Source organism: Cydia amplana, chromosome 18, assembly GCF_948474715.1.
Source record: "Cydia amplana chromosome 18, ilCydAmpl1.1, whole genome shotgun sequence".
NCBI lineage: Eukaryota > Metazoa > Arthropoda > Insecta > Lepidoptera > Tortricidae > Cydia > Cydia amplana.
This window is the reverse complement of record NC_086086.1, coordinates 9,312,274-9,338,473: the sequence shown is the minus strand read 5'-3', so window position 1 is coordinate 9,338,473 and position 26,200 is coordinate 9,312,274. Positions and strand designations below refer to the sequence as shown.

The window sequence follows — 26,200 nt, the reverse complement described above, 5'->3', positions numbered from 1 at the left end:
GTTAGGGTTGGTTGCACCAAACTGTTCCTTTAAGTGTTCGCTAAATTTTTATGTATGGAAAGTTTCATAGTAAAGCGCCGGGGCGCGGGCTGTCGTTGTCTGTTAAATGTGGTCGGTGCAACTGGCCCTTACTCTTTAAATTAATTTCACAGTAAATAATCAGTCACACTAGACTAGACCTTCTTCAGAATGTCCCAACATTAACCTATGCAATGCGGTGAATTTTTTTTATGGTATCATTCGATCGGGTTTGTTTTTAGGATCAAATGTCTATATGGGACCCATTGCATTAAAGTAACACAAAAGTCAGAAATTGTAGTCAAAGTCCGACAGTCGTACTTCACTCGCGAAACGCCCTATACAAAACGGCCAGAGGCCGTGACGTCATCGCCCATCTTGTAGTATGGACAAAACAAGAAAATTGCGTTTTTGTCGGTGAAACATTGCGTTTATGTATATAGTTGCCATACAATATTTTTTTGGATGAAATGTAAGGAATCGAACGGTACCCTTACTTTTATCGTTTTTGGAAGTTAAAAAAACTTAAATTTTGAAACTTTCAGGTCCTGTAATATTGTAATTTTTCAATATTTTATTTTAATATCCACATTATTGTGTTAAATTGCTCGTTTGCTATCTATTTTACTAGATTTTGTTATACAACATGTGTCATCATCCCTATTGACCAAAACCCAGCACCGAAGAAATGAGCTAGCTAGGCGTAAGCTTGTATGTTTGTTTGTGTGTTACTCCTGACCGGCCATGGCGGCGGGCGCGGGCGGCGCGGCGGGGTCGTTGGCCTTCTTCTTGGAGCCCGACACGATGTCGTCGATCCGCAGCAGCAGGATGGCCGTCTCCACCGCAGTCTTGTACACCTGGAGGTAAGATATGACGATAATGTTTAACCCGTCAATTCCCACGTGTGTGACGTCACCATAAGCGTTCTGGCTCAAATTTGAGCCCTTGGGAGCTGACAGGTTTGTCGCAAATGCGATGTAGGGTCGTAAGTAGTAGTAGTAGTAAACTCTTTATTGCACAAAAAGACATAATAAAAATAACATACAATAGGGATGTTGACATGAATCGTGAATATATAATATGTTATGTTTTTACCATAGCAGGGAATATTAGAACGCGGAAAATCATATTTTGCAAGTGTAAATATGCGTAATAAATTAATTAAAAATAATCAAAAGTATTTAAAATAATGCCCAGTATCACGTGACTGCAAACGCCAATCGGAGCGCGTGACGTAATCACAGTGGAATCACCAAAGACAAGTTATAAAACCTGCCTAAGTGTCTACAGATTATAGTACCGAAACGCGATCTTGGTGCGGTGCAGCGCACGAATCGATAGTGTGTAAGGTGGTGCGTTAAGGACGCAGCTATAAGTTAGAGCGAGAAAGAAGGTCACTGTCCGACGCGGTAGTGTGTTAAGGCTTTAAAAAAAATTGTCAATTGCCATATAAAGAATTAAAAAAAATTACTGACAGCAGTTTGTTTAAAACGCCGTTACGTCATCAAGGTCACGTGACAGTTTGGAGCGTTTAGGCGCGAAATTTAAACACAAAACTTATTATACATGTTTTTTATTCAAAATTAATGAATATATTTTTTTAATATTTTTTTCTGTAATTATTACGTGTCTATCTACAAAATGAAACCAGTTCCAAAAAATTGTCAACATCCCTATTAGTAACTATTTTATTATTTTAATAACAAAACTTCCGTGAGACAAAGACATAGTAAATATATTAAAAACGGGTCACTCACGTATTTTAAGTCGAAAAACGCTCGACATGTTTCATGTCTGCGCCGGTCCGTCACCGTAAACGCAAGCTCCTGATGACACTTCTCGGTACGAAGTGAAACATGTCGAGCGTTTTTCGACTTAAAATACGTGAGTGACCCGTTTTTAATATATTTACTATATTTTATTATTAGTAACTTATTAGTAACTGTACTTCACAAAGGCGAACTTATCCCTTTGAGGGATCTCTTCCAGTTAACCTTTGAGTAGATGAGAGGAGAAAGTAAAAAGAGGGTGACAAATGCAGCAAAATGTACAACAAGGTACCAGAAAGATAAAGGATATAAATACATACAAAATGTATAGGATAAACATACATATATTACACAAAAAGGAATGGGGAAAATACACTAAAAATTGGAAAGAATTAGAAAGATATAAAGCAACTATACAATAGAAATATAGACAAATTAATCAGTCAGATCGGATAGCCATAGCTTCTTTAACCTCTCCTTGAACGACGCAACCAATTATGCCGATTGTGTAAGTATGTCGTGGATTCGAAAACCTTAATTGCATCTACACGGAACATTTCCTTATGGTCACCAGGTAAATGCTTAACGCTGCCAGCGTAAATTTAGTCGCAACGCTTTTTTCTGTGGCCCCTGAGTCAGAGACGTCAGAATCGAGGGAGCTCCTAAGTCTATTTACCACGGCCACTTTTCATAGGTAAAGAAACCAAAAGGAAGCGACAGGATGCGAGCACAGGTACCCGATTTCCAAACGATGTCCTACCTGCAGTTTGACGGCGAGAGGCTCCCAGATGCCCTTGGCGGCCATGTCGACGATGGCGCCGGTTTCGCCGTCGATGCCGGCCGTTCTGTGTGGACGGTGTTGTGCCACAGTGTACTATCCTACCTGCAGTTTGACGGCGAGAGGCTCCCAGATGCCCTTGGCGGCCATGTCGACGATGGCGCCGGTTTCGCCGTCGATGCCGGCCGTTCTGTGTGGACGGTGTTGTGCCAGTGTACTATCCTACCTGCAGTTTGACGGCGAGAGGCTCCCAGATGCCCTTGGCGGCTATGTCGACGATGGCGCCGGTTTCGCCGTCGATGCCGGCCGTTCTGTGTGGACGGTGTTGTGCCACAGTGTACCATCCTACCTGCAGTTTGACGGCGAGAGGCTCCCAGATGCCCTTGGCGGCCATGTCGACGATGGCGCCGGTTTCGCCGTCGATGCCGGCCGTTCTGTGTGGACGGTGTTGTGCCACAGTGTACTATCCTACCTGCAGTTTGACGGCGAGAGGCTCCCAGATGCCCTTGGCGGCCATGTCGACGATGGCGCCGGTTTCGCCGTCGATGCCGGCCGTTCTGTGTGGACGGTGTTGTGCCAGTGTACTATCCTACCTGCAGTTTGACGGCGAGAGGCTCCCAGATGCCCTTGGCGGCTATGTCGACGATGGCGCCGGTTTCGCCGTCGATGCCGGCCGTTCTGTGTGGACGGTGTTGTGCCACAGTGTACCATCCTACCTGCAGTTTGACGGCGAGAGGCTCCCAGATGCCCTTGGCGGCCATGTCTACAATGGCGCCGATCGCGCCGTCGATACCGGCCGTTCTGTGTGGACGGTGTTGTGCCACAGTGTACTATCCTACCTGCAGTTTGACGGCGAGAGGCTCCCAGATGCCCTTGGTGGCCATGTCTACAATGGCGCCGATCGCGCCGTCGATACCGGCCGTTCTGTGTGGACGGTGTTGTGCCAGTGTACTATCCTACCTGCAGTTTGACGGCGAGAGGCTCCCAGATGCCCTTGGCGGCCATGTCGGCGATGGCGCCGGTTTCGCCGTCGATGCCGGCCGTTCTGTGTGGACGGTGTTGTGCCACAGTGTACTATCCTACCTGCAGTTTGACGGCGAGAGGCTCCCAGATGCCCTAGGCGGCCATGTCGACGATGGCGCCGGTTTCGCCGTCGATGCCGGCCGTTCTGTGTGGACGGTGTTGTGCCACAGTGTACTATCCTACCTGCAGTTTGACGGCGAGAGGCTCCCAGATGCCCTTGGCGGCCATGTCGACGTTGGCGCCGGTTTCGCCGTCGATGCCGGCCGTTCTGTGTGGACGGTGTTGTGCCACAGTGTACTATCCTACCTGCAGTTTGACGGCGAGCGGTTCCCAGATGCCCTTGGCGGCCATGTCGACGATGGCGCCGGTTTCGCCGTCGATGCCGGCCGTTCTGTGTGGACGGTGTTGTGCCACAGTGTACTATCCTACCTGCAGTTTGACGGCGAGCGGTTCCCAGATGCCCTTGGCGGCCATGTCGACGATGGCGCCGGTTTCGCCGTCGATGCCGGCCGTTCTGTGTGGACGGTGTTGTGCCACAGTGTACTATCCTACCTGCAGTTTGACGGCGAGAGGCTCCCAGATGCCCTTGGCGGCCATGTCGACGATGGCGCCGGTTTCGCCGTCGATGCCGGCCGTTCTGTGTGGACGGTGTTGTGCCACAGTGTACTATCCTACCTGCAGTTTGACGGCGAGAGGCTCCCAGATGCCCTTGGCGGCCATGTCGACGATGGCGCCAGTCTCGCCGTCGATGCCGAACGTGCTGCCGCCGCCGGCGTGCTTGGCGCGCAGCGCAGTCAGCGTGCGGATGGTATTGGCGCCGCAGTTCTGAGCGAGCGTGCGAGGGATGATCTCTGGAATATCACAAACAATACATTAGCAACAGGTTTTTATGGAAGCTGTTCATCAGTGATAATTTGAAATAAAGTAGTAGTAGTAGTAGTAGTAGTAAATGTTTAATGAAGCTTTGTGAAAATCTGTTGTTTTTGTTGATGGGTAACGGGAGCCATTCAAAAACAATGATAACAACATCTTAGCATAGTTCCGGCTTTTAGCTCTGGCTCGTTGAGTACGGGGTCTGTTTGGCAAGTAATGCCAAGAATTGGCACAAACCCTAGTCTTAGTGAAGGCCGGGGTCTACCATTTTTACTCACCTTACTTTTTTACCAGCACGATGTACAGTCACCTGTAATAATATGTTACACTACGAAGACCGCAAAAATATCTGACACGGTCTTATTTGTAGAGTCATAACAGCGTGTCAGAGATTTTTGCGGACTTCGAAGAGTAACATATTATTGTAACTGTACATGTGAGCAAGGAGCAATATGCGTTTCTTATCATATTTGTACCGGATTTAAATCTATTCATGTTATCAATGCTGGTTCGATACGTGGTGTAGTTTTATCTGCCGTGCCATCATAGATTAGTTTAGGTGCGAATAGAATAAGTTTAATGAAAGTGTGGTTACCTAGGGCCTGCGCCACGGCGCGGTAGGGCGTGTTGTGCGCGGCGTTGAGAGCGAGCGCCTGCGACACGGCCATCTCCACCGCGCCGCCGCCCGCCACCAACCGAGAGCTCAGCACCTGCAACCATCAATATAGGTATAGTTTGTAGCTTTCTAATAGACCCCGAAGGCTAATCCTATTGTCTATTGTTAAGAAAAACCGCTCGTGCCACAACCACCTGCATAAAAAATCGGTACTTCGGTTACTGAGTGCCGGCGAGTCGAACGCTACAGCACCAGTCTAAAATGTGTCATTGAGATGCGTAACAAAGGCGCGTTATCGGAGAGCGCACCTACACTGGTTTTTTGAGCGTTGGACTAGCCCGCGCTCAGGTGCCAAATAGAATAATTAGGACCCTTTTTTGCAGGTAAGTAGCACGTGCGGTTTTACTGAACAATAGACAATAGGATTAGCCTTCGGGGTCTATTAGAAAGCTACAAACTATACCATCTAGAGCAGTGGTTCCTAACCTGGGGGTAATTACCCCCGTGGGGGTAAAACTGGTATTTTACGGGGGTAATAAGCTAACCTAATATAACAATACAACAAAAGTACACGTTTTATTTTTTATTACCTTTGGGAGGAGGGGGTAAAATCAGATTCCCTAGTTAGTCATAGGCACTGGACTGAAAAGGTTAGGAACCACTGATCTAGAGCAGTGCTTTTCAAACTTTTTCATGACGCGAACCCCTTAGTATGAACAAAATGCTTATGTATTGTTTCAAGGCTGGCAGAGCGGAGGACCCCCCGACCCACAGTTTGAGAAACACTGATCTAGAGTACACGCGTGCGCCCGTGAGAGACAAATCATACATAGTGTTGGTAGGAACTCGAGTCCTTCGAGTCTAAATTTGAATAACTCGGCTCGTTTTTACGAGACTCTGCGCTTTAAAAACTTTTTTGAGTCTTTAAGTCTCAAGTCGAGTCCTTTGTTGTCTTTTTTTAAGAGTGACTCAAAAGGACCCGAGGCTCTGAATAAATAGCAACATATTCGTGAGATCTCCCCGGACGATATTCTATGAGTAGAGGTAACAATGACAAGTGTCTAATGAATAAATTAATCCCATACAATACAAAAATAATATGAAAATATCACTTTTAAATAAATCCCCTATTCTAAAGCCTCGTGCAAGATGTACTCGAGACAACGATGACTTATCCATCCATCGCAGCTTGTTTAGCTTAGTTTTTGCTAATACGTACAATTAATATACTAATGTACTAATTAAATTAATGTACTAATGTACCATAGACATATGTAATCGCTCAATAAGCAATATGAGACATCTCAACATAGCATGCTATACGACTTTTGACTGTGATTTCTAGTTGATGTATTGCTTTTTTGCAATTAGTCCCATACAGACATGTGATCCTGGTTATTAAAAATATAAAAAAGCGGCCAAGTGCGAGTCGGACTCGCCCATGAAGGGTTCCGTATTTAGGCGATTTATGACGTATAAAAAAAACTACTTACTAGATCTCGTTCAAACCAATTTTCGGTGGAAGTTTACATGGTAATGTACATCATATATTTTTTTTAGTTTTATCATTCTCTTATTTTAGAAGTTACAGGGGGGGACACACACATTTTACCACTTTGGAAGTGTCTCTCGCGCAAACTATTCAATTTAGAAAAAAATGATATTAGAAACCTCAATATCATTTTTGAAGACCTATCCATAGATACCCCACACGAATGGGTTTGATGAAAAAAAAATTTTTGAGTTTCAGTTCAAAGTATGGGGAACCCCAAAAATTTATTGTTTTTTTTCTATTTTTGTGTGAAAATCTTAATGCGGTTCACAGAATACATCTAGTTACCAAGTTTCAACAGTATAGTTCTTATAGTTTCGGAGAAAAGTGGCTGTGACATACGGACGGACAGACAGACGGACAGACGGACAGACAGACAGACAGACAGACATGACGAATCTATAAGGGTTCCGTTTTTGCCATTTGGCTACGGAACCCTAAAAACGTGCAAGTTGTTTACCAAATTCTTGGCGACATGAAGCGCGTCCTGGAGGTTCCTCTCGATTTCATTCAACACGTCCTTGGAAGCGCCGCGGAGCAGAATTGTGCACGCCTGAAAATACATTAAGATGTTATAATATATTGCTTGATTGGTCCCTGTTGTGGGTAGACTTATAAAATTAAATCAGTTGTCATCCAACCGTCGTTTTCTTACATAACATGGTGGCAGCGGTGGTGTTTTAAATTACGATTAAATTGAGTTTGCGTTCGCGTTCGGTGTAAAAGTGCAACAAAGTTAGTGTTTCAGTTTGTTTACCTACATAAAACTAGTATGGAACACGCGAGACCACCGTCGGAACTCAATTTGGATGGCAGCCCCGTCAGCCGGGCTGACGCATGGCGGAAATGGAAAACACAGTTTAATTTGTTCCTAAAAGCATCTGGGGTGCATAAGGAAGAATCAGCTGTGCAGTCGAGTTTACTCATCAATTTGATAGGACCAGACGGTTTTGATGTATATCAAACGCTCACATTCACAAACGAAACTGACCGAGAAGACGTCAAAGCGGTACTTAAAAAATTTGATGAGTACTTCGGAGTGAAGTCAAATCTAACATTAGCTAGATATACTTTCTTCACGAGGAGCCAGGAACAAGGAGAAACGATCGGCCAATATGTCGTGGCTCTGAAGCTACTTAGTAAAAAATGCGAGTTCGGGACTTTGGAAGATTCGCTTATTCGTGATCGTATAGTTTGCGGCATAAAAAACGGGATCGTACGGGATCGCCTGTTGCGAGTCGAGGAATTAACGTTAGATAAGGCGATTAAGATGTGCGAGGCCGATGAGGTGTCGGTCGACGGTAGCCGGAGCTTGGAGTCCGGCGGGGCGACACCGGCGGCGGCGCGGGTGGACGCGGTGCGCGTCCGCCAGCACGGCGCGCGCGGGGGCCGCCGCGGCCGGGGCCGGGGCGCGGGCGCCTGGGGCGCCGCCTCGCGCCAGCCCAGGGCGCAGCCTCGCGCCAGCACCAGCGCCGGGCAGGATCAGCCGGGGGCGAGCTGTCACGGTTGTGGTATGCAGTGTTTGCCGGGTACGTGTCCCGCGATGAATGTGAAGTGTTACGTGTGTCAAAATTACGGGCATTATGCTAGGCAGTGTAACGCGCCGCGAGGTATTAAAAAAATGTACGGCATCGAGGTACACGAGGACTCGGACGGCGACGAGGACGATTGTGAGTTATTTTATGTTTCCGTGGTAGAAAATATTTCGCTTGTGGGACGGTCCGATGGTGATGATGATGACCGCGTTTGGTATGAAACGTTGACCCGCGATGGCGGTGGTTCGGAGCGCTTTAAATTAGATTCTGGGGCGGACATTAGCGTACTGTCGTACAAGCGATTCTCTGCCTTAGGTTATAGTGATTCAATTATAGAAAACAAGCATGGTGTGAGATTACGCAACTATAGTGATGAAAAAATACCTATAAAAGGAATTTGTTATTTAAATTGGTGGCATAAAAATAAAAAATACTGTGTTAAATTTGCTATAGCGAATATTGTATGTGAAAGCGTACTGGGCAGACGAGCATGCCGTGAAATAGGATTAATAAAACGGGTTCATGATGTTACATTAGATGATTATAGTGACATATTTGAGGGTCTTGGCTGTTTACCGGGTGAATATAGCATTATCATCGACCCGAGCGTACCCCCGGTAGTGAGTGCGCCGCGAAAAGTGCCGCTCGCGCTGCGTGATAAGTTGCTTGACGAGTTGAATAGGATGACGGACTTGGGCGTGATAAGAAAAGTGACTCACCCCACTTTATGGGTTAATTCTATCGTTTTAGCGGCTAAAAAAAATGGAGATATTAGGATATGCCTAGACCCTCGTCCATTAAACTGTGCTATTCGCCGTGCTCATTTTCAACTACCAACAATCACAGAGTTAACTTCAAAATTACACGGAGCGTGTTATTTTTCGGTATTAGACGCAAATTCGGGATTTTGGGCAATAAAACTGGATGACGCCAGTGCGGATCTTTGCACTTTCGCGACACCTTTTGGACGATTCCAGTTTACTAGATTACCGTTTGGGATTAATTGTGCATCGGAAGTTTTCCACGCCAAGATAAAACAGTTGCTTGAGAATCTAGACGGGGTCGATTCTTTTATTGATGACATTATTTGCTGGGGTAGAACAAAACAGGAGCACGACGAACGGCTGATTGCATTATTAGAAAAAGCGCGGAGTATTAATTTAAAATTTAATAAATCTAAATGCAAAATAGGTGTTGAAGAGGTGACTTATCTTGGTCATGTGTTCAACAAGAATGGTATGAAACCCGACTGCACTAAAGTTAAAGCGATTATTGAAATGCCGCCTCCCATCGACAAGAAATCCTTGGAACGTTTTTTGGGGGCAACTAATTACTTGTCAAAATTTATACCAAGTTATTCAGAGCATACTAAACCGTTAACCAGTTTATTAAGGAAAGATACAGCTTGGATTTGGGACGCGGTACATCAAAACGCGCTTGATAAACTAAAGAAACTGATCAGTGAAAGTCCGGTTTTAGCCTTGTACGACGTGCAGCAGCCGGTAGTGCTGTCGGTTGACGCGAGCAGCATCGCGCTGGGCGCTGTTTTGCTGCAAGGCGGGCGGCCCGTAGAGTACGCTTCGCGCATGCTCACTGATACACAAACCAGGTACGCTCAGGTTGAAAAAGAGATGTTGGCTATTTTATTTGCTTGCGAAAAGTTTCGCCAGTACATTTATGGAAAGAAAAACGTGGTCGTGGAAACAGATCACAAACCACTTGAGAGTTTATTTAAAAAGCCATTAGAGTCCGTCCCAGTACGTTTGCAACGAATGTTATTACGCTTGCAGGGCCTAGATTTATTGGTCACGTATAAACCGGGCAAATATATGTACTTAGCAGACACTTTGTCTCGTGCGTCCTTACCCGAGAAATACGATGAAACTGTAAGTAACGGAATAAGGTATCAGGTAGATCTTTTAATGACTAATTTAAATATGTCACAAAATAAACTAAGACTGGTTAAAGAGGAAACCTTGAAGGACAGCAGTTTTGTTACGTTGTTAAATTACATAAACAAGGGCTGGCCGAACAATAAGTACGAAGTGGCAGAAAATGTTAAAGGTTACTGGTCAATGAGGGATGAATTATTTGTGGTGGATGACATAATATTTAAAAACAATTTAATTTTAATTCCGAAATCGATGCGAGCGGAAATGCTCAAGGTCATCCACGACGGACATCTTGGCATTGATCGGTGTAAGAGACGCGCTAGGCAAGTTTTGTTTTGGCCTGGAATTAATAAGGAAATTGAAACGTATGTAAAATGCTGCAAAGTATGCCAGGATCACTTAAATGCGCCAAGTAGAGAGCCATTGATACCGGTTGAAGTGCCAAAGTTGCCATGGTGTCAAGTTGGCACAGACATATTTGAATACTTAAAAAAATATTATCTAATAGTAGTAGATTACTACTCGGGATTTGTTGAAGTTTCAAAATTAAATAATTTAACTAGTTCCGCAGTTATACAGGCTTTAAAAGAAAGTTTTGCTAGACACGGAATTCCAGAAAAAGTAGTAAGTGATAATGGCACGCAGTATACCAGCAGAGATTTTAAGCGGTTTGCAGCAGATTGGGGCTTCGAACATATAACGACTTCGCCAAATTATGCACAGGCAAACGGAAAAAGTGAACGAGCGGTTCAAACAATAAAAAACATATTGAAAAAGTCAATTCAAAGCAACACCGACATTCACTTAAATCTACTTAGTTATCGCAACACACCGCGAGAGAACTTGAGTTCCCCCGCCCAAATGCTAATGGGTCGTATGTTGAAGTGTCGTTTGCCAGTTCATCCTGATCTGCTGCAGCCTAAACCACTACCCGCCGATCAATACGACGTGATTGTTAACAATCAACAAAAAAGTAAGCGGTACTATGATCAGCGGTGTAAGGCGTTACCAACTTTGAAAAAAGGCGATAATGTTATAATATTAGACAGAAATTACAGAACGAGAGGTCAAATTGTATCAAAAAGTAGTACACCTAGATCGTATATAGTGAAAAATAGAAGGGGAATTTATAGACGGAATAGGAGACATCTCATAAAATGCTTATCGCATGTTAGTGACCAAGCCAATGTTAATTGTGACGATGAGGGTGATGCGGAACAGGAATTGTCACCTGACATGGACCGCTTTTCATCTGCAGAGTCATCTGAGGAAAGTGTTGTCGAGTCACATTCCCCCATGATAACAATCAGAAAACGAGGCGGACAAATAGCCGAGTAATCACGCTTTGTCCCGCATCACTCTATAGGTACATACATTAAAATGTTTTTTATTCATTTTTCATTTAGGTTATAAGTATATATATAAGGTATACGTACACATTACTACGTTAAAAAAAAAAACCCTATTGATTGGGGTTTGGGGTATTGTAATCTGGTGTTGGGTAAATATATTAATTTGTAATCTTTAAAAGGGGAAGATGTTGTGGGTAGACTTATAAAATTAAATCAGTTGTCATCCAACCGTCGTTTTCTTACATAACACTCCCGATACCGTTCAGTAAGGTACGCTCAATGCTGCTGGCACGTACGGGGAAACTACACACAGAACACTGGCTAAACCAGACTGAATGCAGACAGACCAAACAAGCCATGCCTGGCATCAACGGTAAGCTCACAAGGGCGCTCCTTCAACTAGGAAAGGTTCGACTGAGTATGGTAACCAGTGTCATAACAGGTCATGGACTCTTTAACAAACATCTTTTTACAACAGGTGTCACAGACAGTCCCCTATGCCGTGGATGCATGGAGACAGAAGAAACAGCCTCTCACGTGGTGCTGGAATGCAGCGGAGTGGCCCCATACAGGGCAAAACATCTCGGATCCCCGAGAGACCTCCCCGAGGTCCTACTCAACATCAAAGGTTTGATAGGATTCCTCGAGGAGCTGGGCTGGCAGGACTAGCCCACACCCCCATCACGCAAAATAGGCGCAAGACGTCGAGTTGCGGAAAATCGCCCGAACTACAATACAATACAATATGTTGCTTGAGGAAAATATAGTTTTATTAATTTTAATTAAACTATTAGCACTATAGTTCGTTTTATTTTTAACATTAGAAAAAGGCTACGCGATCTTGACGTGTCATTTAATTGAAAACGCTTTTTAAAAATCAGTACTTTTGAAAGCAAAAGAATGTAGAGTCTGTGCGGTAAGAGATGAGTCGTGGATTGTATTGGGCCCCATACATTCCGCACTCTCAATAATCGTTTAACCTTTTGGACGCCAATGACCGATATATACGCACCGCAGGTCCAACGCCAAAGACGGATTAATCGGTCATAGACCACAGAGCAACATAAACCTAGGTGCATATATATGCATAAAGTTCAATTTCAGTTTTGACACTTCGGTGACGTGGCGTCTGAGTGACAGATTTTGTGTTTGACACGGCGTCGAAAAGGTTAAGATTCATAATTGTTACATATTTGGCGTGACTATTCAAATGTGTTTGAATAAAGACACGTCAAGATTGTTTACCTTTTTCCTAATGCTAAAAAAACGAACTATAGGTAGTCAAAAACATTTTCAGCTTTCATGTTGTTATGGCAAGCATGACATAGTGTGTTCATTTTCTACCTCTGTGCAAAGTTGTCTATCTCTTATGAACTTTTCGCCTAGATGTGCTGGAGTTAGCTAGCTTTCATAAAACTCGCATAACCTGTAGGCAGTTCGAACCTTTTACCGCATACCAAGCTATATATGGCGGATATGATATTCAACTCTATTTATAGCTATTAAAGTTCAAATTTCCATTTTTTTTTTTAATGCAGTAAGGGGTTAAACAAGTTTTTGGCAAAAAATTCTTTTTTGGTACAAGCTTTTATCGCTGACTGTACTTTTCTTACGACAGACAACTAATACTCATAGAGACAATTCTAAAAACCCCTAACACAATTAGGTCGCGTTGTTTCATCACAGAGTTCCTATGTATTATTATGCCACCTCCTGTCTCCATCATCAGACCAGCTCGATGGTACCATAATATTGCATTGTCACCCGACTTACATGTGTATGCCTAATTTCAGCTCAATCGGAAACCGGGAAGTGGATCAAATTTAACTTGCAAGATTCCATTACATAGTTACATACAGGTCGACCTAATAAAAGCTTGTTAAAAAGATGGTGTTCATGTTAACCTTGGGGTTCTTGCACTCTGTGATGAAGGAGAAATAGCCGTCCCCGATCTTCTTGACCTCGAACCGCGCGTTGTTGTCCGTCTTGCGTAATCTGAACCATGATCAGTAAGATGATGTTCAAGTTTACCTTTGGGTTCTTGCACTCTGTGATGAAGGAGAAGTAGTCGTCCCCGATCTTCTTGACCTCGAACCTGCCGGCGGCGGTGCCCACGTCGGCCTCGCGCAGCTCCTCGGTGCGGTTCACGATGGTGGCGCCGTCCGCGCGCGCCAGCCGGTTGTTGTCCGTCTTGCGTAATCTGAACCATGATCAGTAAGATGATGTTCAAGTTTACCTTTGGGTTCTTGCACTCGGTGATGAAGGAGAAGTAGTCGTCCCCGATCTTCTTGACCTCGAACCTGCCGGCGGCGGTGCCCACGTCGGCCTCGCGCAGCTCCTCGGTGCGGTTCACGATGGTGGCGCCGCACGCGCGCGCCAGCCGGTTGTTGTCCGTCTTGCGTAATCTGAACAAATCATAATTATTATTTTTAACATTTAATTATACTCAAACCTCCAATTTAAAACAAAACTGAAGACACTTAAATTTTCTTGACATAGCTAAAATTATAAATAAAAAGCCGTCCAAGTGCGAGTCGGACTCGCCCACCGAGGGTTCCGTACAAATTTATAATTATTTTTTTTACAAATTTATAGTTTATATTGTCTTCGGTTACCGCGATAGTTACTCATTAAATAAAACTATTAAAACGGATTATACCGCGTATATTGAATTTATACTACATCCCGACGTTTCGAACCCTTTACAGTGTTCGTGGTCAACGGGTGACTGAGGAAAAACTACACTGTGCAAATCCTTGACCAGGTAGTGCTGAAACTACCCGGCCTTGACCAGGTAGTGCTGCGCCAGGTCGGACACGCCCTTCTCCGTGAACACGATGTCGGGCTTCAGCGCTATGATGTCCTCGCACTGTTACTAGACAGCTGTCAGTTACCTGCGGATGGCGGTGATGCCCGCCTTGACCAGGTAGTGCTGCGCCAGGTCGGAGACTCCCTTCTCCGTGAACACGATGTCGAGCTTCAGCGCGATGATGTCCTCGCACTGCTACTAGACAGCTGTCAGTTACCTGCGGATGGCGGTGATGCCCGCCTTGACCAGGTAGTGCTGCGCCAGGTCGGAGACTCCCTTCTCCGTGAACACGATGTCGAGCTTCAGCGCGATGATGTCCTCGCACTGCTACTAGACAGCTGTCAGTTACCTGCGGATGGCGGTGATGCCCGCCTTGACCAGGTAGTGCTGCGCCAGGTCGGAGACTCCCTTCTCCGTGAACACGATGTCGGGCTTCAGCGCGATGATGTCCTCGCACTGCTACTAGACAGCTGTCAGTTACCTGCGGATGGCGGTGATGCCGGCCTTGACCAGGTAGTGCTGCGCCAGGTCGGACACGCCCTTCTCCATGAACAATCTTCAGCGCGATGATGTCCTCGCACTGCTACTAGACAGCTGTCAGTTACCTGCGGATGGCGGTGATGCCGGCCTTGACCAGGTAGTGCTGCGCCAGGTCGGACACGCCCTTCTCCATGAACAATCTTCAGCGCGATGATGTCCTCGCACTGCTACTAGACAGCTGTCAGTTACCTGCGGATGGCGGTGATGCCGGCCTTGACCAGGTAGTGCTGCGCCAGGTCGGAGACTCCCTTCTCCGTGAACACGATGTCAGGCTTCAGCGCGATGATGTCCTCGCACTGCTACTAGACAGCTGTCAGTTACCTGCGGATGGCGGTGATGCCCGCCTTGACCAGGTAGTGCTGCGCCAGGTCGGAGACTCCCTTCTCCGTGAACACGATGTCGAGCTTCAGCGCGATGATGTCCTCGCACTGCTACTAGACAGCTGTCAGTTACCTGCGGATGGCGGTGATGCCCGCCTTGACCAGGTAGTGCTGCGCCAGGTCGGACACGCCCTTCTCCATGAACAATCTTCAGCGCGATGATGTCCTCGCACTGCTACTAGACAGCTGTCAGTTACCTGCGGATGGCGGTGATGCCCGCCTTGACCAGGTAGTGCTGCGCCAGGTCGGACACGCCCTTCTCCATGAACAATCTTCAGCGCGATGATGTCCTCGCACTGCTACTAGACAGCTGTCAGTTACCTGCGGATGGCGGTGATGCCCGCCTTGACCAGGTAGTGCTGCGCCAGGTCGGAGACTCCCTTCTCCGTGAACACGATGTCAGGCTTCAGCGCTATGATGTCTTCGCACTGGCGCTGCACGTGCTCCTCTTCCAGTTGGAGTAGCTTTGTGAAGTCCTGAATACAAAATGTCAGTGTTAGCATTTTAAGTATAAGTCAGGAAAGCAGACTGAATTAAGTGAGCTTTGTTCAGCCGTTTCCTCAATGCTAAGATTGTCTGTCATGTTTAAAATGGCATTGGCAGTTTTATGTCTAAACACTCCGTACCGTCAACGCAAGCTTCTGATGACACTACTCGATATGGAGTGAAACATGTCGAGCGTTTTCGACTTTAAATACGTGAGTGATCCGGTTTTAATATATTTAATATGTCTGTGTCTCACGGAAGTTGTTATTAAAACTTCCTATTATTGTAATGTGCGTTGCAGTTTATTCAGACCATTCACACCAGTTAGTAGAATTACATATAGATGAGTAGATTAATTGATTTGCCTTTAACATATTAATGAAGTGCCGTATCTCTATCTCATCATCATCTTCCTCGAGTTATCCCCGCATTTTGCCACGGCTCATGGGAGTCTGGGGTCCGCTTGACAACTAATCCCAAGAATTGCCGTAGGCGCTAGTTATTACGAAAGCGACTTCCATCTGACCTTCCAACCCAGAGGGGAAACTAGGCCTTATTGGGATTAGTCCGGTTTCCTCCGATATTTTCCTTCACCGAAAAGCGACTAATAAATATCAAATGCCGTATCACTACCTATTGTTCTTTAAATTCTCATGCTTTAGAGTTCTTTTTAATACTGAAATCACAGAACAAGTAGAATGGCGATGCGTGTCGCCGCCGGTTATGAGCAAACGCTCGCATGCTAGTACTCGCCCGCGCTGACCGAAAAACGTAAACATGCCTTTGGCGCCACAATAACGTTCAGATTAAGAAGCCAGACATCAAATCTGTCTAAAGGAGGCGTATCCATTCACCAGGCACACAAGTTTTTACTACCGTCGCGCGAGAAATGTGGAAATGTGGAGAGGAACGGGCGGCGACACCGGTTCCGATACTAACTGAGCGCGATACTCTGTGGCTGAAATATAAATCAAAGTATTTTTCTCAAAAATGGACGGCAAAGTCGACGTTGCCGGTTAAAAAATAGGTCGCGAAGTGCGTAGTTTATGGTCATTCAAAAAATTAAAAAGTTAAAAACATCGCATACAAATTCCATTATTTAACGAGTTCCAAACTTTTTAAAACTTTAAATGGCCATATCAAATGAAGGCATAGGTCCCTTAAACAGCCAAACAGATGATCAGCACTTATTATTTTAAACAGATATCTCTTTCTCGCTCTCACTTATGGGTGCGACGCTCCAAGGTCGCGGTGCGGTGCGATGTCTGTTACAGGCTTAATGTTGGTACCGCGACTATTTAGGTGTCTCAAATAGGTTGGCGTATTTTCAGCAGAAAAATACACTTCTTTTTTTTTAAAGGCGGCAAGCAAATTTTTTTAATAGTTGTATTTTTTTCTGTGAAAATTAGAACGTTGCTTCTGTAAGTTCTGTAAAATATTTCTATTTCTTGCACCATTTTTGAGAAAAGCACTATATATGACTCGGCTGGAAGGCTACTTGCTGGCTTCGGATTCAATTAAACGGACTCCCAAGGTCGTCCGTTTAAAACGAATCCTCAGCCAGCAAGTAGCTACTTCCGAACCTCGACAATAATGTACTATTAGTATCATACCTGTTCTCCCACAATCTCGATGTTGGTCTGGCTCTCCCCCTTCTTGTACTCGAGCGGGCAGTCGAGCAGCACGATGCGCGGGTTCTCGATGTAACGCCTCATCTTAGGGTGCGTCACGTCCTTGTTGATCATGACTCCGTTCAGGACGCGAGACTCCTCCACCGTGCCTCCGGGAATCTTCTCCACTTTGGCGTAGCTAGAATAGGGATGATGACACATGTTGAATTTTATAACAAAATCTAGTAAAATAGATAGCAAACGAGCAATTTATCACAATAATGTGGATATTAAAATGAAATATTGAAAAATTACAAAATTACAGGACCTGAAAGTTTCAAAATTTAAGTTTTTTTTTAACTTCCAAAAACGATAAAAGTAAGGGTACCATTCGATTCCTTACATTTCATCCAAAAAAATATTGTATAGCAACTATATACATAAACGCAATATTTCACCGACAAAAACGCAATTTTCTTGTTTTGTCGATACTACAAGATGGGCGATGACGTCACGGCCTCTGGCCGTTTTGTATAGGGCGTTTCGCGAGTGAAGTACGACTGTCGGACTTTGACTACAATTTCTGACTTTTGTGTTACTTTAATGCAATGGGTCCCATAAAGACATTTCATCCTAAAAACAAACCCGATCGATAGATACCATAAAAAAAAACTAGTCATGTAGCCTATTTAGGGTAAATTCATGTTTTAACCTTTTAACCGCCAGCAATTTTTGATCGAGCGTGCTCGTGTCGCCACCTACAGTAATTGTACCACGCAGAGTAAGGTTGGCATAGTTACGGGAGTTAATGTGCTGTAAAAACCAAATCAGATCTTTGTCTTATTTATCAGACTGTGGCAAAATGAGCTGGATATGTAATGTCTTATATATCAGACTCTGGCGGTTAATGGGTTATTTAGGTATATATGGAAAATTATATTTATGGAAGAAATGGGAGGAGGCCTTTACCCAAACGGGATCCATACCCCAAGAAAGGAGAAAAATTAACCAAAACCGAATCTAAAAGCAAAATTGTAAAGTAAATAATTTAAAGAGTATGGAAATAAAGAGGCTATAATAATATATGGAAAATGTTAGCAAGGCCCGTGGAATTTCAGTTTGTCAATTGAATCTGTTAGCAAAGAATCAACTTTTGGGGAAATCTAGATGACATATGTAGTATGAAAAGCCGCTACATGATCTATGCTAAGTTTTCTGGTAATTTTTTTTCCTTGTTATGGACTTGATGGTGGTGTTGCCCGTAGCCAACGTCAAGTTATGTAAGTCAATTGCAATTATAAAAAAATCAAGTGAAAGTGTGAATTCTTTTTTTTTTCAGATTTCACTCGATCCATACTGGAATCTGCAAAAATTACAACTCATAGCTCATGATCAGCCGCTGCACTGACCCACAAGTTCGAATTTCACCTGAGTTTTGTTTTAATTTTATTCTTCCTTATTTTATTTGTAATTTCAATAGCAAGCTCTGTTGAGTATTTCATAATTTATGTTTACAAATAATCTCAGCAATAACAAAATAGAATACATAATTTCTTACTTCTTAATATCAACCTCCACCCTGCCGTTCTCATTGATCATGACAGTGTTGACTGCATCCAAGGCAATGTCGACGGCCAGGTCGGCCCAGCGCCCAATGTATTTGGTGCCTACACATGAGCGGATCTGAAATACATAATCATTGCAATGTTTATACATATTGCTATATAAAGAAGAGAGAATGCTTTCAAACATCTGGACAGCCAGCCAAAAGCAATTCTACCCAAATTGAAACAGATGCTTTTCTTACAGTTTGTGCTGGCTTGGTCAAGTATTATTACTTATATAAAATGTATAATTGAATTGAATACAAGCATAAATTTCTCTCAGTGTAATTATATTTTTACTAATTGATCATTTCTCATGTCCTGTCAGCCTAGCTTGGATATCATTAGTTCAAAGATGCAAACTAACACGCCAAGGAAATGCACTATTGCCAATGAAATTAAAGTTAGTTAACACATTCGGTTTAACAATGTCTATAGACGTCACCTGAACTATCTTAACAACTTAATTGTTACGTTATTGATGAAAAGGGGACCTTATTGTCGATGGCGGTTACGCCATTATTAACGATGCTCCAATATAAATATAATGCAGCACGACGCTGTGCGGCGTAAGCGCCATTGACAATAAGGTCCCTTTTCATCGATAATGCCCCAATTGAGATTGGACCAAATGTGTTTAAGGGCACCAAAAAAAAGAAAGCTTACATGATAAATAAACGATGAGCCCTTTATAATAATATGAAACTATGTGATTTTTCACAATTTTCACATGTATAAAATACATAAGTGAATGTAAATGTAACACATATTACTTACAACATCCTTCATCTTTTCCTTGTCATTCATGTCAATGGGGATAGAGATCTTCTCCTCCAGTAGTTTGATGGCATCCTCTAGGGCCTGCCGGTACTCCCTGATGATGACTGTGGGGTGGATGTTCTGGGTCAGGAACTGCTCGGCCACAGCCAGCATTTCTCCGGCTAGGACTATTACTGATGTGGTTCCATCACCAACCTTAAAACATCATTCTGGTTTTTAGAAGAATCATCAAGTATGTGCACCAAAATGTATAGAAATTGGGATTAATATTTCTAGACACCCTGTAATGATCCTTATTTAAACAAATTTCTAAAAATTCATAGTTGTTGAGATCGTTTACATAAGTCCATTGCCTTTGTTACAAATGTAAATAGTTTAAGAGTGACTTAAGCTAATTATATTACACAAAATTTAGAGAAACAAGAGTTATGTGAGAGTTATGCATGTTGTTGTTACGCTACCCACTCTTAGTATTAGTTAATATTGTATTTACAGTTTTTGCATCGCACGGTCGAGGGTACGCTACGAATAGCAACCTTAATCCTATACACATAATAACTATGCTAATTTACTGGTGTTTCCTTGAGATGCAAAAACATAATAATATGTATAGCATTAAGTTAAATTTTAATTCTCATTTTAAGTGAATAATGTATATTCTTATGAGAATAAATGTCTTAAACTTAAATTAAGTTGCAGTTAAAAGATTTATTGTAAATAAATTAAATTAAATATCTTTATTTAACATTAAATGTAACTTAACAGAGACACATTGCAGTGAACATTGTATGTGTAATGTTTTAAATTATAGTTAGCCTATGCAGAAAGAGAAGAGTCGTGGAAGGTATTAAGCCCCATACATTCCACAACTCTGCTCTTTCCGCACAGACTATAAAGGATTGTAAGTGCCAAAAAAGTATAGTAATAATTCTAACCTCTTCATCTTGTGTTCTCGCGATTTCTATCATAGATTTGGCTGCGGGGTGCTGTACAGTGATCTCCCGAAGAATAGCATTGCCATCGTTGGTCATCACGATGCCACCCATGGGGTCCATCAACATTTTTAACATCGCCTGAGGTCCAAGGCATGTTCGGATAACGTCCGCTATCGTCTAAAATAAATCACAAATGTGCAAAATAATAACTGGTATAGTTTGCTAAGTGCGGAAATTTTATGTATAGTATAATTTGAACACATATTCACCTTTCCTGCATTAATATTTTCGAGCTGAACCTTCCGGCCGGACTCACGTTTTGTGTTTTGACCTGCAACCGTGAATCACCATTGAATACAATTTTATCTTTTATTAGACAATATACAAAGTTTCTTCACACAACACTTACTCAAAACTAAAATAGGCTGTTGACCACCAAACATTTTTGTGTATCTTTTCTGGAAACTAAAGTGGAAACCTTTTAAATTCTTCGAGAAGTACAAGCAAATTCAGAAAGAAAATCGCGTGGTGACTAATGTTGCTATGCGAATAAATAAAAAATTTAATGTCATTTGTCAGACTTCCTTTGTTTCCAGGAATTGAATAAATTGCCGAATTTAATTTATATAAATTGTTAGTATATTTTTATTGTAAAGTATCAATTGTTCCTTTATTCCTATTCCAAATACTAATAATTAAAAATTAATAAAAAGTATATGGACTATTTTATTTTTTACCCCGGCTACACAACATTAACTGTCAACTCTACTTTTTTTTTAAACTTGTCACGAGACTACAGAAATCAAGTTCGAGTTTCAGTTTGGTTTTATCTTTCTATCACAATATTCTGTTATCTTCATCTATATATATACTATAGTCCGTCAACCAAATCTTGTCAGTAGCAATGTAAAGCAAACTAAAGTAGGGCAACACTCAAAGAGCACTATTGCGCTAAGAAAAGCAGCAATGTACATCGAACCAAAATATATTTTTTTCCGCTGAGCGCGCCCTGCGTACGTCAATTCAAATTGTCACTCGCGGTTTATTGAAAAAATTTGAAACATGGACGGACAATTTAAAAGCGATGTTAAAACAATGTTAATCAAAATGAACAAATTTGAAGATATCAAAAAACAACTCCCTATCGTAGTGCTTATATTCAGATGCAGCGAAAATGCAGATAATTAGATAGTGCATATATTTGTTATTTACAATATAATATGCCACTTGTTAATGAAAATTAGTGTACTCTTCTGAATGAATATGACATACCTGTGTAATTTTTTTGATTGGTATATATTGTACAATAGGATTACATATTAAAAATAAAACAACTGATATTTGGGTGTTTATTTAATTTAAAGGTAAATAAGATAAGGGTCACTTTAGCTTACACTATAATTCAGGTCATTAATTGAAAAAATATAATGAAGTTACCAATGTTACCGGGTCACTTCAACCAAGCATAATACTCTGTAGTATTCTATTGCATCTTTGTAAATAGTCACAACTGATTGCTGAAAATATTAGACATGTCATGGACGGTTTCCAGGACACAATTTATGGTCTTGTTTGGATAGATTTAGGCATACGTTTTAATTTTATTTATGCCTTTTAACCCTAAAACAAAAAAACTGAACATAATCTTAAAAGTTCGAAAGAGTTCTTCCAGTATGTACTTGTCATAATCTCAATTTTTAGTAATGTTTACCATCAACGAGCATGATTGTACATTGTAGGCCCCTTAGCTTTGCTTATTCTTATTTAATGTATTGGTATTTAATGGTGACAGCAGAAATATCTCTTGAAACAGAAACGATTCAAAATGAAAACAAATAAGGTGACGGCTGTCATTCACGATTCACGATCCACATTCCACAGATAAAACACAGATGACACGCATTTTGGAATTATTCGAACACAGTGTTGCTAACCCGCGATTTTTCAAATTTGCCGCCTTTTACTACTGACAAGATTTGGTTGACGGACTTTATATACAGATTCTGTAATATTATGCTATTTTTGGATGCTTTTCGTTTTAAGTGGCTTTTTTTCATTTAACTTAAACTAACAAGTTAGCATTTTACAGAATATTTACATGTTATACACTGGCAACATTGAATCATTTCACAAATCGTTGACCAATCGCGAAAAGCCTTTCAATTAATGTTGCCAGATTATAACTGTATAATTGTAATTTGATATTTTGTGAGGGATAGAGTCGTGCGGAAAGAGAAGAGTCGTAGAATGTATTGGATCCATTGACATAGATATACTTGGTCAACCAGATCTTGACAGTAGAAAAAGGCGGCAAATTTGAAAAATGTAGGCGCGAAGGGATATCGTCCCATAGAAAATTTGAATTTCGCGCCTTTTTTTACTGACAAGATTTGGTTGACCAGCTATATCTAGGGACTGGCTTTACCGGCTATATAATAATGAGGCATGACAGGGGCCAGTACAGCGGTGTGAAATCGCCACAGATGAGTTCGCATCACGCGCGCGATTGATTGACGAGTTCGCATTACGCGCGCTATTGGTCGCAACTAGTTGCGTTAGACTGCACGATTGGCTGGAATTCGTGAGTATCACCGCTGAACTAGTACGATTTTTAGTGCCCCATTAGCCCGTCCCTAGATATAATACGTCAATGATTGGTTCCCTTATATTCCACGACTCTTCTCTTTCCGCACAGACTCTAACTATTAACATGATTCATGTGCACAGTGCACACATACATTACTTAATCAGTACAAAGCAGCAAACATTATGCTGTATTAAGTCACAATTACGGTCTAAATCAAGCCTAATCCTTATTAATGATGTGCGCTATGGCGCCATTAAAAAAAGGAAAGTACTTAGGTAGGTTTTCTCTGAGCCAGAATAGAGATCGCGGGTTCCAACCAAAGAGTAGTATAATATATGGTTCCAACCAACCCCAACTTGTACCTATGACATTTTCTGGGACTTTAAATCGCTTTTCGGTGTATGCATGGTACTTACATCGTTAATCTATTTAGTTTTCCCTCTCCGTTAAAAAACTAGTTAGCGATCACTTACCTATTTCTATTTTTAATCTTGTTACAATATCATAGGCTATTACCATGTAATGTAATGTAGGTGCGGTTCTAACTAATAAAGAAAAAAAAACTGTATTTAAATATCAATATTTTATTATGATTAGAATAATGGCTTTTACCATTTTAAAACAGTTAAATCGTTATTTAATTACAATTACTTACAATTAAGTCAGAATTTTTGAATTAAGTAAAGGACTAGATTTAATCACTTTTGAATAGGTACAAACAAAACATGTTTTATTTACACTGAGATCATCATAAACATTCGTCCTACATCATAGCTTTAAACACCCAGTAACAGTGTTTAGGTAGACTTGATTTTTATTTATCAGCGTTCTCGAAAAATAAACATTGCGTGTAATGCATTTATATACATCCTTACGACCGCTGATAGGTAACTAAATATTGATATTGAAATAATTTTAAACGTGAACCAATATTTTCACACACAACCAATATTTTCGCTCCTTTCGCTCTGAATTATTTATCATCACAGAGCATCCAGTTAGGTACTGCTTATGCAGACATGCAGTTACGTGTATAATATTTTCTACAAAAATCTATACTAAATACATTTATTAGTTACCTTCGCAATGTCAGACTTCGCACATTTCAACACTCTCTTTTTTTTTAAATTGATTCATTCATCCATCATCACTTCAACTCTTAATGTATACCATTTAGTTATTATTATACAACTAATCTATTATATCGTCATCAATATCTGAGGACTCGGCTTTCGTATCTTCATCCTTATCTACCTTGGAGACGTCTTTTACATCTTGAGAGCTTTTCAAATTTTCATAAACGTTTTTCAAATTCTTCATTATATACGACGTCCCGTTGATTTTACCCTGTTTGTTAGTGCCGTTCTGGTCAAAGTATTTCGTTGGTACTTCAGGGGCGATGTTCCCTGGTCTAACTGGGACGGAGAACGCAGAGACGTGGCGTGGTTTCATCCCAAAATCCCTGCCTAATCTTTTGTCTAAGCCGGAATCTTCTGGTCGTTCTTGGCTAATATTGTCCAAACCTTCGGCCAAGGCGCGTTTTCTATCATATATATGTCCAGAGACACGTAGGTCTATGAAAAAGTTTAAAGGGTCTACGCCGAATTGGGGGTTGTAGATGGGCGGATACCACATCGGTGGGGGCGGGGGTAGGATGAGGTTTGAAGGGACGGCGTCAGCTCTGCCGACGCAGGGCGAGGGTTTGGGGAGTTCTTCCGTGCCTACATCGACGAAAGACGACTGTCGGCCGGGAGGTGGGCTGCTGCTGGGTTTCTGTTCAATCTTCGGCGATAATCTCCTCGGAGAAGGTACGCGAGGGTGCTTCTCCACAGTTAACTCTAAAGGAACTTCGGGCCGTGTTTCTGGCTCCTTTTTTTCATCCTCCTGCTTTGGCCAGTCTCGCCGCCACTCGTCATTTTCAGCGAAATATTTGTGTGATCGTCGTTTGAATCTCCTGAAATTAAAAATAAAAAGTTTCAGTTAACAATTCAGTTAGTCGTGCAAACCTTACAACTAGGCAAGTCTTCTAAATGTAAGTAGGTAGGTACGTGTGCACGTGTTACCTGTGGTAGTGGTTAGGCCTCGGCTGGCGCGTGACAAAAGACCGCAGCATCTCACTGAAGAAGAAGGCATGTGGCTGCAGTGGAAAGGAGCTGTACAAGTATGGCGGCGTCGCAGCGAGCAGCCGTGAGACTAGCTCAGCGTTGCGAAGCTCGCGGACTGCCTTTGCTGGCTCTGGTGGCTTCTCCTCTTGCACTGAACTCATCTGTAATATAATGAAACACAATTTAAAAGAAAACTATGTAAGAGGTAGGTAATAGGAATCGCCTATGCAAGTAGCATGTAGGGATAGGGATCTTCTTATATTCAACCTTTGATTCAACTAACTCTAGTTTCATGTAGGTATGTATTTGATTTTAATTGATAGTTTTGTCTCTTGCACTGTAAGTACTAAAATCCTTAATCGCTCTTCATATTAATATGTTTTCAAACAAGATATATACAGTGTATTACTAAAAGAAATTAAAAACTAGCTACTTATATGTTTTTATTTACAGTTTTTGTTCAGTTGGCAAATTAATCGCTAGATGGCAGTATTACGTGTAGTCGAAATTCTGAATCGCGCTATTAAGATTTTTCTTGGAATAATGACCCTACATTCAGAAAATGTTTACTTAGTTACCAAATTGCTCGCTAGATTGCACTGTTCCGTGTAGTAAAAATCCTGAATCGCGCTATTAAGATTTTTCTTGGGATAATGACGCCAAAGTCATAACATTTTTGTTTAGATTAGATAGCAAATTGATCAATAGATGGCACTGTTACGTGTAGTCGTAACTTTGAATCGCGCTATTAAGATTTTAATGACCCCACTTAGAATTTTGCTTTGTTACTTTTGGATGGTGATAGGTGAATAGATTATAGTACTGGTTATTGAGAGCGACGATCGTGGGCTCTTAAATAGGTGGCTGACGTAGCCTATCTTTGCAGTGAATGTACGGACGCACTCACCGCAGGTCAGCAGCCCCCCGACATAATTGTAGTTGATGACCGCAGGTGG

General features: G+C 42.2%; 2 protein-coding genes across 2 annotated transcripts; both read right to left on the bottom strand.

Moving 5' to 3' along the window:
- Positions 1–712: 712 nt before the first annotated feature.
- Positions 713–21,017, bottom strand: LOC134656492 (T-complex protein 1 subunit gamma). The gene is made up of 12 exons (XM_063512052.1): positions 20,962–21,017; positions 20,822–20,883; positions 20,553–20,729; positions 19,615–19,812; positions 18,792–18,916; positions 17,237–17,432; positions 15,459–15,613; positions 13,645–13,813; positions 7,090–7,182; positions 5,057–5,171; positions 4,264–4,439; positions 713–875 (listed from the first exon to the last, which is right to left on the bottom strand). The coding sequence occupies exons 1-12, from the start codon at positions 20,993–20,995 to the stop codon at positions 747–749; spliced, it is 1,629 nt and encodes a 542-aa protein (XP_063368122.1). The 5' UTR covers positions 20,996–21,017; the 3' UTR covers positions 713–746.
- Positions 21,018–24,330: 3,313 nt separating this feature from the next.
- LOC134656239 (uncharacterized) lies at positions 24,331–25,411 on the bottom strand. Its single transcript, XM_063511741.1, has 2 exons — positions 25,203–25,411; positions 24,331–25,093 (listed from the first exon to the last, which is right to left on the bottom strand). The coding sequence occupies exons 1-2, from the start codon at positions 25,403–25,405 to the stop codon at positions 24,331–24,333; spliced, it is 966 nt and encodes a 321-aa protein (XP_063367811.1). The 5' UTR covers positions 25,406–25,411.
- Between the last annotated feature and the right edge of the window lie 789 nt (positions 25,412–26,200).

Bases quoted from the DNA above. Each gene is read 5' to 3' on its own strand.
- LOC134656239 (XM_063511741.1), bottom strand. From the start codon at position 25,405: ATGAGTTCAGTGCAAGAGGAGAAGCCACCAGAGCCAGCAAAGGCAGTC. The intron at 25,094-25,202 runs GTAACACGTGCA...TTTTAATTTCAG, and splicing joins AGGCCTAACCACTACCACAG to GAGATTCAAACGACGATCAC.
- LOC134656492 (XM_063512052.1), bottom strand. From the start codon at position 20,995: ATGTTTGGTGGTCAACAGCCTATTTTAGTTTTGA. The intron at 20,730-20,821 runs GTGAATATGTGT...GATTTATTTTAG, and splicing joins AAAATATTAATGCAGGAAAG to ACGATAGCGGACGTTATCCG. The intron at 13,814-15,458 runs GTAACTGACAGC...TGATTTGTTCAG, and splicing joins GGCATCACCGCCATCCGCAG to ATTACGCAAGACGGACAACA.